This window comes from Capsicum annuum, chromosome 3 (genome assembly GCF_002878395.1).
Source record: "Capsicum annuum cultivar UCD-10X-F1 chromosome 3, UCD10Xv1.1, whole genome shotgun sequence".
NCBI lineage: Eukaryota > Viridiplantae > Streptophyta > Magnoliopsida > Solanales > Solanaceae > Capsicum > Capsicum annuum.
The window spans coordinates 62,779,064-62,797,636 of NC_061113.1; the positions used below are offsets into that span (position 1 = coordinate 62,779,064).

Sequence of the window (18,573 nt, forward strand, 5' to 3'; positions counted from 1 at the left end):
GATGAAACCTGTCCTGCGGGTTGAGATTTAAGAGTATTTGAAATTAGTTGGTAGACTCGTCGTTATATTTTGCTCGATGTATTTAACCGAGGAAATAGCTTTGTTGATCGATTAATATTGTGATTTACTTACTTTTCTAAAAGCTAAGGATTTTTCAATGATTTTCTTGGCTTACTCCAAGGAGGAGATGAAGTGCTTGTCTAGTTCGTATTAAGTTTTGTTCTTGTTGTTGATTTTAGCCTAAAGCTGGCAAGTCCATAATTCATGTTTATAGTAAAAGTGATCTTTAGCTTTTGTAATGATTGTGGAACACTCGGTTAATCTTCTCCTTGAATATATTCAAATGGAATTTAATACTTCTCCCGGATTATGCATGGAATTCCCATTCTTTTCTGCATTTTTTTTTTTAATCTTTTCTTCATCCTTCCATATGGCTGAGATGTGATTTTATTCATATAATAGCTGTAGTTGATGCTCACCTCCTCTTAAAACTCTTAAGATAAGTCTAACAAATAATTATTGTTATTAACTGTATCAGAATTCGTGACAGTGATGGAATTGCTCCTTATTCTTCACTTTTCTTTTTTTCTGATTTTGCATGAATGCCTCACTTGGAGTCCCCTCTTGCATATCTTCGAGTTCGAGTCCAAGCATCCTGCAAGGCCCAAAAAGTGGACTAAGAAACAAGAAACAAGTCTGTATACGCATGTATACAGCAGATATTTGGCAAGATATGAGGAAAAGGAAGCTGATTATTCAGCTGGGGGATAAAGGGGGCATATATGACTGATTTTCAGTCGCGTATACGACAATTATACAGAAAACGCAGGGGATAGAGCTGGGATATACAGCTGATATACACTTCAGAAAAATGGACTGGTCCATAATTCAAGCCCAAAACTGGGGCAGCTTCATTAATGGGCCAACTGAGGGCCCAATTTTAATTCCTGCATCATTTTTTTTGTAGCTTGTATATTTGTGCTAACTAACATTTAAATAAGACTTAATACATGAAAATGACCCTAAACTTGACACTAAATTATAACTTTGATTTTAAACTTTGACAGTGCACAAATATGACCTTTAACTATTCAAAACTGCACAAATATGACCTCCAATCTTACATGGCAAAACGCGTGTTCAACACGCAAAACTGGGCGCGTCCAGCTTAAAATCTAAAGGCATAATACATAAATATGATCTTAAATTTTGACAGTGCACAAATATGATTTTTAACTATTCAAAACTGCACAAATATGACCTTTAAATGGCTCTTCACTATATATATATATAAGATAGTAAATGTATATTTATATACGTATATTAATGTTGAACCATATGAAACAAGACACTTAGATAGCCCAGTGGTGTTATTTGCTCTTCTTGGGCGCTTCCTTCAGCCTACTGTGTGGGTTCAACAACAACAACAACAATCTCTCCAATTTTAGTAGATTTTCAGTCAACTTCAATCCCGAATACTTCAACTGATTTCAACCAATCATTTATCCTTTAATTTCAAAAATTAACAATTTCTTCAAAGAGGTTAGCTTTTGGTTTATCATTTAAAATTTTTTTGTGTTAATTTGTTTTATCTTCAATGGCTAATGAACATTCACCCTCGTTCAGCTTGGAGATTTCACAAATTGAAACACAAAAAGTTGTTCATGATAGTAATCAAGTCTTGGGTTTTACTCCGGGCAAATTTGATTACACCAAATTAGGGTTTAGTGAAAATCGATCAAAGCAGCGGAACGATCCTAAAAAATTGAAGATTTTAAGAGAAGTTTTTACTGCAAAAAATGAAGTTTCCAACATGCAAATGGAAGATCCGGATGAAATTGAACAAATTCCCGTCGGAGCAATTTTTTTTCGCAACTAATTCATATATGGTTATTCATATAAATGGTTAAATGGTGATTCATATGGGTGATTCATATAATTACAAATTAACAGTTTAACTGATTACTTAGTGATTTTTTTTTTCTTGGTGATGTATATGGGTGATTCATCTGGGTGAAATACTAAAATGGTATTTTAATTAGTGATACATAATTTGTGCTGGTGATTCATAGATATTGATTAATATAACTGATTCTTTTAACTGGTGATTCATATGGGATATTCATATAAATGCATATTAACAGATTAACTGGTTATTTTGTGATTCATATTTTGTTGTGATTCATATGTGTTGGTGATTCATAAATGGTGATTCATATAACTGGTTATTTTAACAGATGATTTATGTAGGTGATTCATTTAATTGCAGATTAACAGATTAACTGGTTACTTGGTGATTCATGTTTGCTTGGTGATTCATATAAGTTATTCATATGGGTGTTACACTAAAATGATATTTTAATTGGTGATTTATATGCCTGTTACTTTTATTCTCTGTGGACAACTTTTTTTGTTTATACATATGAATCTTCATTTTATGTACGCATTTTTTTGTTGCGATTCATTTATGTTGTTGACAGAATGTTAGTTTGCTTGTGAAAAAACGACCTTCCCACAATGTAAGGATTGGTAGTGTACATAATATCAATGTAGTCGATAAGCTTAACGAAGTTCTGAATGATGAAGGAATTAGAATGTTTAGAAGCACTTGTTTTGGATCATTTCTGGACCTATCTAATTGTAATTTTCAAGGATCGATAACAAGGTGCTTGATGACGTTAGAAGTTCAACACTCATGCCAAGATCAACTAAGGGTGTTGGTCAACAATACAATTCTTCGGTTTTCATTGTACAAGTTTGCAATCGTTACCGGCTTGAAATGCCAAGGCAGCTTTGATGATTTTGATTATTCTGACCTTCCACCATGTCGACTATAAAAAAAATATTTTCCGAATTCGTCATCATATGTGAAAAAGGGTGAGTTGGTCAATCCTTTTTTGACTAAAAACTGGGGGAAAATATGAAAGATGCGGTAAAAATTGAGATATTGTACTTTATACACACATTTGTGTTCTCCCAATTAGATAAAATAAATATATCCCTGCCCGAGACTTTCACATGGTGGATGATGAAAGTTATAGTCGTTTTCCATGGGGAAAAGTAGCTTTTGAGAAATTGATGACTTCTATTAGTCGGTCGATGAATGAGGTTCAAAAGTTTTACCGTCTAAGTGGACTGTCATATGCGCTTAAGATTTGGTGTTACGAATGTTGTGCCAAAGTTGATGAATCACTTGCCGTTCGCGTTCACAATTTAATTCCAAGATGGTGAATTGGAAAGTGGTAAAACCCAAGCCTAGATACGAGGATCTTATGGACGATATGTTTAGTAAGGTAGTGTTTATTTCATTGTTATACTTTTGTATGTCTATTTTTAATTTTTAAGGTACTTTTAATTTTTGGTCTTTTGTGTTACTTTTTTTTGCAGCTTGTAACAGGAATATAACCCCGTCACCACATGAATTGAACCATCTTGATTTGCCCAATCCTTTGATGTTTGGTTCAACAGATGATGCTACAAAAGCAGTAATTGTATAACAACAATCTGAGAGGGCTGTTCCGACTGAATTTGAAGATTAATTTGATGATTTTAGTACACCTCCTAGTGCAGACCTTCTAAAAAAGATGAGGCTTGATGTTGGTCAATCTTCACATCCTCCTACGAAGAAACAAAAAATAGTTGAGGAGTCAGAAAAGGTTAGCTCACGAGTAGCAAAGTCCAAGAAACAGTCAAACAAGTTGTCCGAAGATAAAAATTTGGCAGGTCCTTCAATAGATCTTTCGGAGCCTCGAGTTTCCTTGGATAAAGATAAAGTTGTGCCTAATGTTGAGATGAGGGATGCCGATAAATCATCTGCTGCTTCAAAGGAAAAGCTATCACTATCTACGTCTGATTTGGACGAGATAAAGTCTTATGTTAGGATCTATGTAAGTATACAATTTTGTTATTTTTGTTCTGTTAATGTTCAAACATATTATAGGTTAACATGAAATCCAAAATGTTATTCACAATGTAGGTTGACATGAAATTCAATGATCTTTAAAAGTTGATGGTCGACCAGTATACAGGACTTTTGGGAGTTGTGAAAGAAGGTTTTGCTTCATTTATCAAGGTATTCATAGTTTATCATTAGTATCACTATGTTACTGTATTATTCTAATTTGTTATCTTGCAGGTTACTCAATATCCAGTACATAAAAGTGAAAAAGGCAACCCGTATATAGAAGAGGATCCTCCTCAATCTCTTAATGCGCAAACAACGGATGCTAAAAGTTATAATGTTGTAGATACTACTGGTTAATCATCTAAATTAGATGGTAATGAAGGAGCAACTGAGGAATCCTTTAAGGTAATTAAATTAACTTAATTATATTATTATTTTGTTACAACTTGCTCAAAATATTATCATCTAATAGTTTAGATGTTATTTTTTGAATTGCTGGAACTATAAATATAATGGTGTGTATGTATGTATTAAGTTACTCATATATATCACTGTGATACATCTGACATTGCATCATTGTGATACATCTGACATCATATGTATCCCTTTGATATGTATAGACAATTTAAACAAATTTCCAGTAATTGATTCATCATATGTGTTTAATTGATTCATATTAACATGTTAAGTTTAATTTCTAATATGATTAAATAATTTTTCTCCAATGGTTAATATGAATCATATGACAATATTAATTTTTTGAATATGTGTTCCTTAAGTTTTCAAAATGTATCACTTTGGTTTATTTGTATCAAACTATTTCAATTTTCATATACACAATTTATTAAATCAATTCATATCAGATCTTCCATCACAGTACAAAATTAAATTTGAAATAAATCAAATAGGAAGCTGAGAGTTCATACGCAGACAAGCTGCAAGAAGATGATAGGCATAGTATAGATGCTAAAGTAGATGAAGCTATAAAGAAAGAACGTGTAACGGTAATATCGATTTACTTATAACGAATTTTATTTTGTAATTTGAAGTAGTTCATTATAATGGTCACAACCTTATTTTAAATTTTTCTGTGGTATACAAATTTTTCAGTAACAATGTTTTAATCTTATTTATAAATGATTAATGTTTCAAGTACCTAAAGTTGGTTATCTGTTATGTAAGTTTTTCAGATGTATCATAGTGACACATAATGATCCATATGTATCATTATGATACATACATATAATTTAGGAACTTCAATTCTAAACTTCATTATAACACTAAGTTCTCTTTTTACATATGTCACACAGGAATCTGAAGAAGCCCTTCATAATACAGATAAAGATTTTGTCTAAAGCTATTACCTTATACGTACCACCATCGCATGCTGCCTATCCAACAACGATCAATTATATATATATATATATATATATATATATATATATATATATATATGCTGCAGCTATTGACACATGTGATCGGCAAGGCAACATTAATAGTCAGTGTTATATTAGCGATAGCGCTATTGCAATTATTTCTCAGGTCCGTGAGTGCAAGACTAATCTGAAATATGTCAGGAAGCTTCCTTCCAAGAGAAATAGGTAGCCATTAAGAATATATCAGTCACCATTTGTCAGTGAGTTTGATTTTGGGTGAAAAGATAAAAAAGTCATCCAGTCGCAAAAAAAAGTTGAAATATCCGTTTGAAGGTCACAACATTAACGGACCATATGCTGAAGATCTCTTCTCTGAGTTCTCTGTTTGGATGTCAGTTGGACTGTACAATCCACATGCTACTAAGTAAGATTGATGAATCACCTTTCACAATATCATATATATGTACTACTATCAATACTTATAGGAATTATAATTTAATTTCAGGAAAGGAAAGGATGAGTACTACACAGTCAAATACGCTGATCTAAAATCAAGTCTTGATTTTGTAGTAGCACACCCGGTGAAAAAAATTGATTTTATTACATGGCGCAATCAAGTAATTGTTGGAATGATGAGGTATGCCTCAAATAAATATATATATAGAAATTAATCTTTTTATTAATTTTTATTATTAAAGCACAAGATGATTTTACAATATGAACCAAAAAATTTAATATTTGCAGAATGAATACAGCTTTTCTGGTAGCAGATGTATCACAGTGATATATCTGGGTATCATATGTATCACTGTGATACATATGCTGTCTAACTTGAATTTAATTTTAAAATTTAATAAGGAAGCATGGGTTAGTGTCATAATTTGAACTACATTCTGCTGCATATTTTTATGAGCAAAATTTAATTTCTTTGCTCGATCTTGTTATGATCGATGTGCAACTCGATACATTTGTGGTTGATTTAGCTTGTCTCTACGTTTCATGCAAAGTTTGTGTTTGCTATATTTTTATTTATAGTAATTAATATTTCAAGTCTTGCGTATGCCTTATATAAATAACCTGTTCTTACACATCATAGTTTTTTATTACAGCATATTGATGTGGTATTCTACTATCTTAGAAAGAAAGCAAAACTGGATACAACTAGTGAATATAGATATACCATTGTGAATTGCGTGGTCATGAACTACATCCATGATACATACACTCATTATCACCGAAGTCATTCTGAGATTGATCTTAGCTCGCATGTCGAAAACGTTCGCTCAATGAAAGTGGCTTTGATGGAGAGATCAATTTGTGAGATTATGCAAGGACTATGCATTCCAGCTGGTATTCCATGGCATTTGATTGATGAGGTGTATGTACCAATAAATTAAAAAGGGTCGTTTCACTGGGTGTTGGTAGTCATAGTACTCAAGTAAAGATGCATTCGTTTGCATGACTCGATGAAAGGTCATAGAGGTATGCTGATGAGATAAAGGAGCTTGCTGAAATGTTGTCAACTTATTTGACAATATCTGATTTTTTTGAGAAAAAAGATCGCACAGACTGGTCACTTCTAGACGCATACAAGGAAAAGTCGGACCAACATGCATTCGATGTTCACATTGTTGATGAAATTGTGCAACAATCAAGCGGCACGTTGTAAGTATAATTTATTCCTTTGAATATATTATTTTAAGAGCTCACAACAACACATAAAATACCTATTTTTCTGTTTTCCAGAGATTGTGGCTTGTTTGTTGCAGCATATGCTGAATTTTTAAGTGACCGGCATCAGATATCATCTTCAGAGTTTGATTCGAAAAAGCATCGTACAAGATACACATCCTTGTTATGGGACTAGGTGTGAACAAGGCATGCATTGGATATGTTAGTGACAACCAAGATCCGCCTAGGCCTAAACGCACCTTCATTCAATCTGAGTATACAACAATGATTGATGTTGAACCGTAGTTCTCTAGCATTTATTGTGTGATAAAAGGCTATTGGTTTCTTATGTTTGTGGAATTATCGTTTTTCGATTTTTTAATGTTTGGGGATTTCTAGATATATCATGAAACCATTTTTTTTTTTGTATAAAATGTCATGACATTTTATCTTAGAAGCAGATATTTTATTAGTACTTCTGTGGGCAGTTTAACTTACATAATCTATCACAAATTTTTAGTTTTATCTTTTGATATGTAGTATCAATATTTTGTTAACAATCAGAAGTGATCTAATATATATCACCAAATACCATATGAATCACCATTTATATTATTAACCAGTATTTGCATGAATCACCAAATACAACTTTATACGTTGTATTATGTTATCACCTTTTATAAGCTGTAATCATATGAATCTCCACTTTCATGAATAATCAGTTAAATAAATCACTAATTATATGAATCATCATTTTTCAAATGTTTAAAATGAATCACCAGTTAAAAATGATTAAACCTGATTAAACTGTAACCAATATGTTGCAGATGGATCACCAATTAACATGTTCATTTTAATTTCTAATATGAATCAACAACTTTTATACGACTCACATAACAATATTATGTTTTTGAATATGTATCAACAAATATCATATGAATCACAATTTATATTCTTAACATGTACTTATATGAATCACCAAATACAACTTAATATGCTAAGTTGTATTCTTTTATCACCATTTATATTCAGTTATCATTTGAATCTCCAATTTCTGGAATAACCATTTATATTCTTAAAATGAATCACCAGTTAAAAGTCATTAGAACTGAATAAACTGTAACTCAAATGTTGAAAATGTCTCACCATTTAACATGTTAATTTTACTTTCCAATATGAAACAACTAATTTTACACGAATGGTTTATATGAATCACATAACAATATTAAGTTTTTTAATATGTATCAATTGAAAACAATATGATTAGAATGTAACAACAATTAACCTGTTGAGATTAAACAGTAGTATGTATCACTTTATAATTTTACTTAGGAAATGAATCACTAGCTTTCCTCATTAATTCTTAACATATCGGCATAAGACAATAGTACTAATGAATTATAAACAATAATCTTAAAAATACATATCTTTTCAAACTGTAAACGAAATATATCAAGCAACGAATTTTTAAGTAATTAACTCAAATTATTGAATTCAAAATTTTGAACTAAGTAAACATGTCTGATTAAACTTTAAAGACAAAATGTCACATCTTTTTTAGAAAGTAGTTGCAAGTACGCCTGTTGTGGCCTTCATACCCACACTTGCCACAATGATTTGATGTTGATGAAAACTTTTCACTAATTTTTTTTCTACCTTTCTTGGGTCTTCCTAGTGGGCGTTTATATTTTGGAGGCAAAAGCACATCTTCGAACACCTCTGGTGGTACATGCCAGTCTTGTTTATCAGGCATTGGACAAAGCGACATTTCATAAGTCTTCACCAATGTCTCCTTCTTGTAGTAATCTGAGTAGTATGACTTCATTTCCTTTACATGTTTGCTTTTCAAAACAACAATAGCGTGCTCGCATGGTATCTCATCAAGCTGAAATCTACCACAGTTGTAAGTTCTATTATCCAACCGAATAATGTATTTTCTTCCTTCTTCATATACATCGTATATGTAGTTAGTTGATTCCCTAATCTGAAATACTATTCCATAAAGTTTTATGTAAGTCAATATAATATATAAAACATAAAAGACCCAAATTAATTAAATATAAAGAACAAAATTTCAAGTGGAAGCATATTTCAACATATGTATCAAAATGATACATATGAATCCCAGATGTATCACTTTGATACATCTGTAATTGTCGAGCCCTATTCCGAACCAATCGAAACAGCACACGACGTATGGTAGCGTTTAATGACTATTGGGTTTTGAAAATTATTTTTTAGAGTCGCCACCTAAATTTTAGGAAAATTAGGAAAAACCATTTGTTATTGTAAAAACTTTGTTTTAGTCTGTCGAAAACGTTTTGAGATTCTGAGTAAGGATTTTAGTTACTCGAGGAGAGGGTATTAGACACCCCTCAGAGCCTATCCGAAGATAGTCCCTACACTTAGTTTAGAAAAATATTAGGGAAAACCTTTATTTCGTTATTTGCTTAAAACGATGATGAGAAAACTTTTATTATTTGTATTTGTTATCTTATAAAAAGGAAAACTTAAGATACATCAAACGTGATGCTACCATGTACAAGGAAGTAATGTAATTATTGCGAAAAATATGCATGCATTTTGAATATGAAAAGAATGATAACATAATTTCTATATGCTAGAAAATTTAAGGTCATATAATTCCATAAGGGATTTTGAAAACATATATGTATTTAAATATTTAATTTTAATTATATATGAAATAAATAAAGTATTTTATAGCATGGATTTAATTTATGAAAGATACTTTCAAGAATGTGAAAATAGGTAATCATGTTGAACTTATGTAAAAAAAAAAAATAACGACAATGATAATAGTAATAATAATAATAATAATAATAATAATAACAATAACAATAACAATAATAATAATAATAATAATAATAATAATAATAATAATCAAAATCAAAATAGTATTAGTAATAAAAATATTGCCGACGTTTCAAAGTGATGATAATTATGATGCGAATAATAAAATAATAGTACAACAATAATAAGAATGAAATAGTTTTATAGTAGCGTAGAAAATAATGTTCCTTGTACATGGTAGCGGATGAATACATATACCTCACATTTCTATTCCCTTAAAATCTGAAATACTCGAATAGTATTGAAAATATAGCGTAGAACGTTAGATTATTTATTGAAAACACGTTAAAATTGGTGGGCGAACTCTCTCGATAAATTCAAGATTTTTAGCGACTTTCCCTCTTACCGAGTTAGTATTGAAATTTCAATATTATTTTAAAGACGGCATTGAGGTCATGACTCCGCTGTAAGAAAAGTAAACTTGGTTTTAACAAAATGCCCAACTAAGGGACTTTCCCTTTACAAACATGCATTTTCACCCTTGACAAGCTACAAAAAAAACTTTCGAACTAAAAAAAACTGCATTCTTGGTTCTAAAAAATTGTACCATTAACTCTTTAGAAGGTACTCTCAACTAAAAAAAAACTGCCCCTTTGAGGTTTTAAAAATGCATATTGAAGTTTGTAAAACAGCTTTGCTTTGCCCTTAGAAAATCTGCATTTTAACTCTTGAAAGGTCATGCTTTTGAACTCTCAAAATCTGTAGTTTTAGCTACTACAAAAGCTGTATTTTGCAGACGAAAACCTGCAATTTGAGTGCTCAAATGGCTGCATTTTAAAGCTCAAAATCCTGAATTCTAACCTCAAAAGGAAGGTCACTTTTAGGCCCTTAAAAGCAGTATTTTTGTCCTAAAAAAAAAACTGCACTCTTATACTACAAAATTTTCAGTTTTACACTCTCGAAGAATACATTTTTTATACAAAGAGCCAACATTTAGGAGTGGTTGGAATAACCAATAAAACTAATTAGATGATTAAGGCTACGAAATAGATATGAAGTTACTTCAACATCAATCAATCCGCACCAAATAGATATGCAAATAAACACAAGACTAGTAGAATAAATAATAATAATAAGAAAGTGGAAGAAAGCAAAGGACTAGATACTATAAGCTCTTATAGAAGGAAATGGTTCCTAGTGATTTAAACCCCAAGCACTGTGATCCTATAGCCGTTAACCCAATGCTATGGGTCAAATTGAGTTCCATTGCGGAACTCCAGCTCCCAAGTGTACATGTAAAAGAAAAGAATGAGGAAACAGATTAGAAACAAGCTAAATTTATATATAAAAAAAAAAGATTAAGGATAACAAGTAAATACTCCAATAGTATGACATAGATCACAACCAGTATTGAGACACTCAAATATATAGGCAGCCAACTCATGCCCTTCAAGCAATTGTAATAATAAAGTACCCAAAATCAATAACTACTTACATGAATAACAATAGTAAAATGGCGTCAATCGAAGCCAATGATCTCCATTTACTAACTAAAACATTATCTATATCACGGGCGCGTGAGTAATACTAGCAACAAAGTCACACACTTGGTCTATCTAAAGAAATGTACATTTTTACTAACTTGTCTAAGCAGGCTTCAAAGAACACAGTCACTTACCAATATAAGCACGTATTAAACACTAATGAAAAATGTTCACACATGTATTCCATCTGTAAAGCTAGTGTGATTCAACAGGATAAAAAAAACAATTAACAAATTTAAACAAACCGTTACAGCATACTCCCATGACAAGTACCAAACGAGATTTCAAGCAAAGGTCAACTTTTTTCATCCTTTTCCAGATATGATCTAGTCAAGGCTCTTACAAATTGTGATTAGAAGAAAAGCACTTACGTGAAGATAATGTTAAGTTATACAAAGGAGTGAAGCGCCTTCGCAAAAAATGAAATATGTTACTTTCAATCTTGAACCATGGGCAGAAGTGAAACAAAAATTGATTTGAGGCTATTCCCCTACTCATTTAATCCGAACAGTGCAGCGCACATAAAATTAAAATGGTAATAATTATTTTTAACATCTTAGCCAAAATACACACAATCTTTAACCGGCTAATTTAAAAAACGACCTCAAATTTCAACCTCCGTAAATGATTGTTTTACAGCAGACCACTTGGAACGAAACTTACTACAACACCCAACAAACTGTCCCAGGCCCTATCCACGTGAAACGGACAGCCATGAATAAAATCATGTGCTGGACTAGACTTAACAGAAAACAAACTAGCACAACCGAAATTGAAACCAAACCACGCCTCATATTTTCATACCCATGAACTTGTATGCAAACAAATGTAATAAAACAGACCGAAATGCTCGTTTACGGGACCAAAACGCAACAACAAACAATATTACTTCAAGATCAGTTTTATAGAATTAGGGTAGATGAAGGGAAAAGCTAGCAAGAAAAGAACGAAAAGGAGGCGGGTTCGCACCTTGTATTGTGCAGCAAACTCGGGCTTCTTGTCGAGTATTCCGACCGCCAAAACTCGATCAAACACCAAAATTAAGAGAAGAAACCAACAACCCTTTTTGTGACTTTTCTAGTGAAACTTTTTTGAATGTAGTCCGATTTTCCTTTAATCTCCCATTCTTTTTGATGATGGCGATTTTGGGGGCTATTTATAGCCAAAATCCGAACTCCAAAGTCCGAATTTGAAGCACATTTCTATGGAGATGAGATTTGAATTCAAAATTATGACTTCCATCTGCAAAAATTTCAGCTTTTATCAAGCTTTAGCTGCAAATCCTCAGAAAGTTCCATTTTTTGCACAAATTAGGGACTGATTTTCTCTTATTCTTGACGATTTGCTAGCTTGGGGTGATAAAAATGGAAGATTCGTGTGGGTAGGTGACAGACGGTGGCCATCTATGGAGATCTTAAGGTTTCTCATTTGGGGTGGAAGGAGAGGAGGAAGGAGGAGAAGGGAAAGGGATGGCCGGTTTTCATGGTGTTTTTGAGAAAAGAGGGATAGTGACCATACGATGGTTGCACTGTGGGAAAGATTGATTGAGACTATACTGTGCTTTGGAAGCATGCATATTTTGACGAGTTGGGATTCGTGAAATCATGTCTTGACATCTGTTTTATTGACCATAATTTGTACGGTCCGACTAATTGATCGGACGGTTTGGGCTTAATATAGGAATAAAAAATCTTTTATATATATATATGTGTAAGTAGATGAATATATGAAAAGGTCAAATTAAAATCGATTATTTTTTATCGATTCGATCATTTAATAGGGCAGATTAAACTTAATAATAATAATAAAATAAATAAATAAATAGACGAATAATAAATAAATAGATAGATGAATAAATAAAGAAAAATAATTGAATATATATATATATATATATATATATATATAAAGTTGAAAATTTTGGATTTCTGGATTAAAATCGCAATGGTGGGCTAGATTGATCGGTGTCTGTTGGATGAAAAAGGCAAAATAGATATGGATACTGGACTGAATTTTGGGCATCTGGCTGAAATTCATAAAATGAGAGTTGGGTTTGAGTGAAAAAAAATGAAATCGGATAATCGTTAGCCCGAATGTTTTTTTTTTTTGCCAAAATTAAATTTATTGATGCTCCCTGATATCCTAAAAATTATTTTTAATTTAATGTATATAAATTACAGACATAACTTGCATGAGCGTCCAATTTTATATCCCCTTTTTTGTGATTTAATATTAACAATATATATGTGTGTGTAAAAATAAGAATGTAATAAAATATACGAAAAAATCAGGAATATAATAAAAATATGTATATTTAAAAAGATATATTTTATGTAATAAAATATACATATATGGTCACAATATTACCCCAAAAATAAAGTTAGAAAAGATGCGAATGTGAATACCAAAAGACATATATATATATATATATATATATATATATATATATATATATATATATATTCATTAAAATATTTAATTATATTTAATTAAATATTTCATATTATGATGGAAAATGAATTTCCCTTTTATTAAAATTTCTAGAAATAGAAACAGAAATACAAATCTTATTTTTTATTTAATTTTTAAAAATTATTATATATATATTTTCGTTCATTAAAATATTTAATTATATTTAATTAAATATTTCATATTATGATGGAAAATGAATTTCCCTTTTATTAAAATTTCTAGAAATAGAAACAGAAATACAAATCTTATTTTTTATTTAATTTTTAAAAATTATTTAGGGTCGAGGAGCATCGGAAAAGTAATTCCAAAAAAAGGGCGAGCCAAAATTGGGTGTCTAACAGTTATCAAAATGTTAAAAGAAAAAATCTGCAAACTTAATTCCGGAAAAAGGGCGAGCCAAAATTGGGTGTCAACAGTTATCAGAATGTTAAAAGAAAAAATTTGCAAACTTAGTTAAAGTATACTGATTATTATTTTAACTTACCATCATACGTGATGACTTTGCCTCGTTCAATTGAAGAATTTGTTGAAACCGACCTCCCAATGACTTTTTAGAAAGAAAGCTAGATCGATCTCTATTTTTTCGGTTCCATACACCAAATAAGATTCTGACCTGTTCAAAAAAATCTAAAATTGACATTTCACGAGCCTCAACAAGACAAGAGTTGATACATTCTGCAATGTTGGAAGTCACCATCCTCCCCCTATTTATTGGAGCATGAACTCTTGACCACTTTTCAAATCCCACATTTTCCAAATATGCCTTAACTCTATTGTCAATCTTTCCCACTTTACACATAAGCTCATCAAAATCATCCAACTTGTACGCTTTAGCCATGGCAAAAAACTCGCCGGTTAGCTTGTCCTTACTCTTTCTATAATTCGTGCAAACATTCTTCCAAAGATGCCAAATACAAGCAAAAAGTGGTATACATGGATAGATCACACTAACCGCCTTGATTATGCTTTCATGTCTATCAGAGACAACGCACATATTATTGCGCTCACTGAAAGCACACTTGAATTGCTGGAAAAACCACATCCAGGATAAATTATTCTCAGAATCTACAACCCCATACGCAAGCGGCAATATATGTCCTGATACATAATATCAAACAATGATTATGTCTAAGTTATATAACAATTACCATCATTTGTAAGAAAAAAATAAATCACTACGTGCAATACCTGCTCCATCAAGTATGCTAGCTGAAACGAATGTTCCCTGATATGGTCCTCTCATGTGATTATCGTCTACTACCACAATAGGCCTATAATATCCAAATCCCCTAATAAAAGGTTGTAGTGCTACGAATAGATACATGAACTGATTATCCGGAGACTTATGCATCCTTATATGTGAATTGGGATAAATCGAATTCAACATGTATACATAGGTAGGCATTTTCTTATATCCGTCGGCTGGTCGCCCTCTCAACATCTTTAAAGCACTTTCTTTAGCCCGCCACGCCTTCATGTAATCTATGTCCAAACCAAGTTCCCTTTTTATATCTTCAATAATGTCGCTTGGGGTGATTATTCTTTTGTAGTTCACCAACTTTGAAGCTGTTATTCCTGCTACAAAGGCAATGGTTGCATGTTGCTGCTCAAACACTCTGTCTATTATTAAGCAGGTGTGTTCATCGTTGAAGGTACATACTATAAATGTATCAGTACCATGCTTACAGGACGCCTTGAATACTCAACTACATTCCGACGATTTGCACAGCAAGACATAGCTGAAATATACATAAAAAAAATGTATCGCTAATATGAAGTTACGTTAATTTATTTATATATGAATCACCATATACCATATGAATCACTACTTCAATCAAAAAGTGAGCCAATTAACCAATGAATAAACAATTAATATATATAGCTAATATGAACTTAATCTGTTATTCTTTTTTATTATATGAATCACTAAGTTATATGAATAGCTTGTTTTTCCAACCTATTTATATGAATTACCAATATAAATCACCATTTATATGAATATCCAATTATATTAATCACAAATATGAATCACCATATATATAAATATCCACTTACAATACTTATTAGCTATTTGTATCATTTATATGAATCACTGCTTATTTGAAACACCACTTACATTAATAACCAACTTAAAAAACAGTTAAATAAATCACCTGTTACGTTAATCACTAAAATTAAAATCAATTATATAAATCACCAGTTATATGAATCACCAGTCATATGGTGATTCATATTTGTGATTAATATAAAATAATATAAAAATGAATCACTACATAAAACTAATATACAAATGTATCACTACACTTTTCAGATGTATCAAATTGAGAAATAAATCAATAATTGTCATTACAAAAAAAAAAAACCTCTGCTTGTCAGATCTCTCAGCTCTGAAATTGAACCTGTGCTTGATTGCTTAGTTACGCATTACCGAGACAAATGTATCTTTATTTTTATACTTTTGGTTCACCTTTACAACACTATTATAGAAATCACTTATTAGTTCTTCACCACCCACATTAACAATTGGCAGAGATTCAACGTTATCAACTACAGCAACTGCAAGTTCATACGGATCAACAAAATCATAACACTCAATCGTCATATCATCCGCGTCAACATCATCACTGTCAATTACAATATCACTAGTTGTAATACACAATGGATACTTCCCGAATATAGATTCAGCTTTCAAAATCTGAAGAAAAAGTTCCACAGCCATATTATTATGAATCTCCAACGCTAATGAATTACATTGAGCAACATATTTTGCATGAATTCTTTTCAGAGATACGTCAATTTTTAATTGAGTTGATATGATGTCTATTAAATCTTGATATGACATTTTTTCATGAATTACAATACCGTCAACCTGATAGTTATTGTACCTTATTTCAGAAACCCATTCCCCAGAATGATGCAACAACACAGTGACGAGATCCATTGAAGAAATTCAGAAAAAAATATTGATCGATTTTTTTATTCCAAAATTGAAAATCTTTGAGAATCTAATGTGGTTTGAGTCATTTGTTGAAATTTTAACAAATGGAATTGCCTTTTTAATGCTTGTAACAGTTTAGGCGAGATTTACGTTGTTAAAATCAGTGAAAATTTCTTGCTTCCTAAAATAATTACCTAATTTGTTACACATGTATCACTTTTAGATATGTATCACTGTTTAATAAATGTATCACTAATTCAAAAATCTGGGATAAAATGTAATTAACAAAATAAATGGAATTTTATATAATATTGCTTAAACTATCAGGGATTTATGTAAGTTACTCTTTTTTTATAGGTTTTAACTTTCCATGATTAATATGATACATTTTACGCTCTTAACCTATTTCCCAAAAAAGTGTTATATTGGACCTTTTTATAATAATTAATAATAATAAAATAATTTCATAATCTTTTCTTTCTCCACGAAAGCAAAATTCTTTTTTCTCTTTTGAGTTCGAAAAATCACAACTTAGTTTAATTCAAATAGAATTTTTCTCCTTTGAATAAATAAATGACATTTTTCAATGTTTAAATGAATTTTTTTAATATATATATATATATATATATAAAAAATCAATTCTTTGCAAAATTAGTCACTTTTTAGTCAAGTTAGTTTCTTTTTGATAAACTGTTTTAAACGGACGCTCCTAAGTGCCTTAAAAACCTTCTTAGGGAGTTAATTGAACCTTAACCGGAATCTCTAGTTTTAAAGGTTAATTTCTGTTTTTGAACCTTTGAAACTCTTTTAATTTTTTTCTTGATTTTTCTATAAAAATCAAGTGGCGACTCTGTAAATTTTCTTAAAATTATTTTGAAATTTTCTCAACTTTTCTTGAAATAGTTTTAAGATGAAAACCATTTTCTCGCCAAAGTAAAATCCGAAATGGATAAAACAATTCAAACCAAAACTAAATTGCAAAATTAAAATATACACAAATGCAGGAAACAAACATATTTCATTAATACTTCATTTCAAGGATGGTGTAGAACCATATATACAACAAAAACAACAAAATGAAGAAGTTTTTGTCTAACATTCCTAACCATGAAAGCTTCTCCTTGCAACGAACTTAAAACAAAAAAAACCAACAGAAATAAAAAACTAATCTAAGGGGATTGGGGGGGATGATTATCTCATCGCGGTCCATGTTGAGTCGCTCCACAATCGCCCATAAAAAATGAGCAATCCATTGGAGTTTGCGGTGGCAGTGCTCCCTGTCCTGTCCTAGACCATAGAACAGACGGTTTAGGTCATTACGGAGGAGGAGAAGGTCGAAGTTACGCTGGAACCTCCTTCTTGGTCTCAATGGAATGCCTGGCATCTTGTCAATTTAATCTATTTATTAGTTGACGAAGATGAATTTTGGGTATAGTAGATGGGTATTTATATAGACTAAAATAGAACCCTTTGGTCTTCCCGCCCATTGATTGGTAAACATGTGAATTGGTGGAAATCGAGGAGGTAGCGTATACCCAATTGATGCAATGTGTAAGTGGACGTGCAACAACTTTTTTGATGTACAATAAATACTCAACTGTTCATCTGTCCCTTTGAATATTTAGAGTTTTTAATAGACTTTATATGGGGTCGATAATAAACTATGTGTTAAATAAAGAATACAAGCAATAGACCTGACACACAATATATGCAATACCTTAAAAGGTCGATAATAGACACATAGTAAAATTGATAAGGCTGATATTAATCAGACCATTGAAGGGTTGTCAAAATGCATACACTGCCATGACTTATAAAAACACGAATTAATACAAGTTTAACTATGATTTGTTGTTGTTA

The 18,573-nt window shown here is 31.2% G+C and overlaps 1 protein-coding gene across 1 annotated transcript; it reads right to left on the reverse strand.

Annotated features, from left to right (window-relative positions):
- Positions 1–8,497: 8,497 nt before the first annotated feature.
- LOC107865398 lies at positions 8,498–16,494 on the reverse strand. Its single transcript, XM_047408308.1, has 5 exons — positions 16,197–16,494; positions 15,462–15,514; positions 14,964–15,378; positions 14,260–14,873; positions 8,498–8,935 (listed from the first exon to the last, which is right to left on the reverse strand). The coding sequence occupies exons 1-5, from the start codon at positions 16,492–16,494 to the stop codon at positions 8,498–8,500; spliced, it is 1,818 nt and encodes a 605-aa protein (XP_047264264.1).
- Between the last annotated feature and the right edge of the window lie 2,079 nt (positions 16,495–18,573).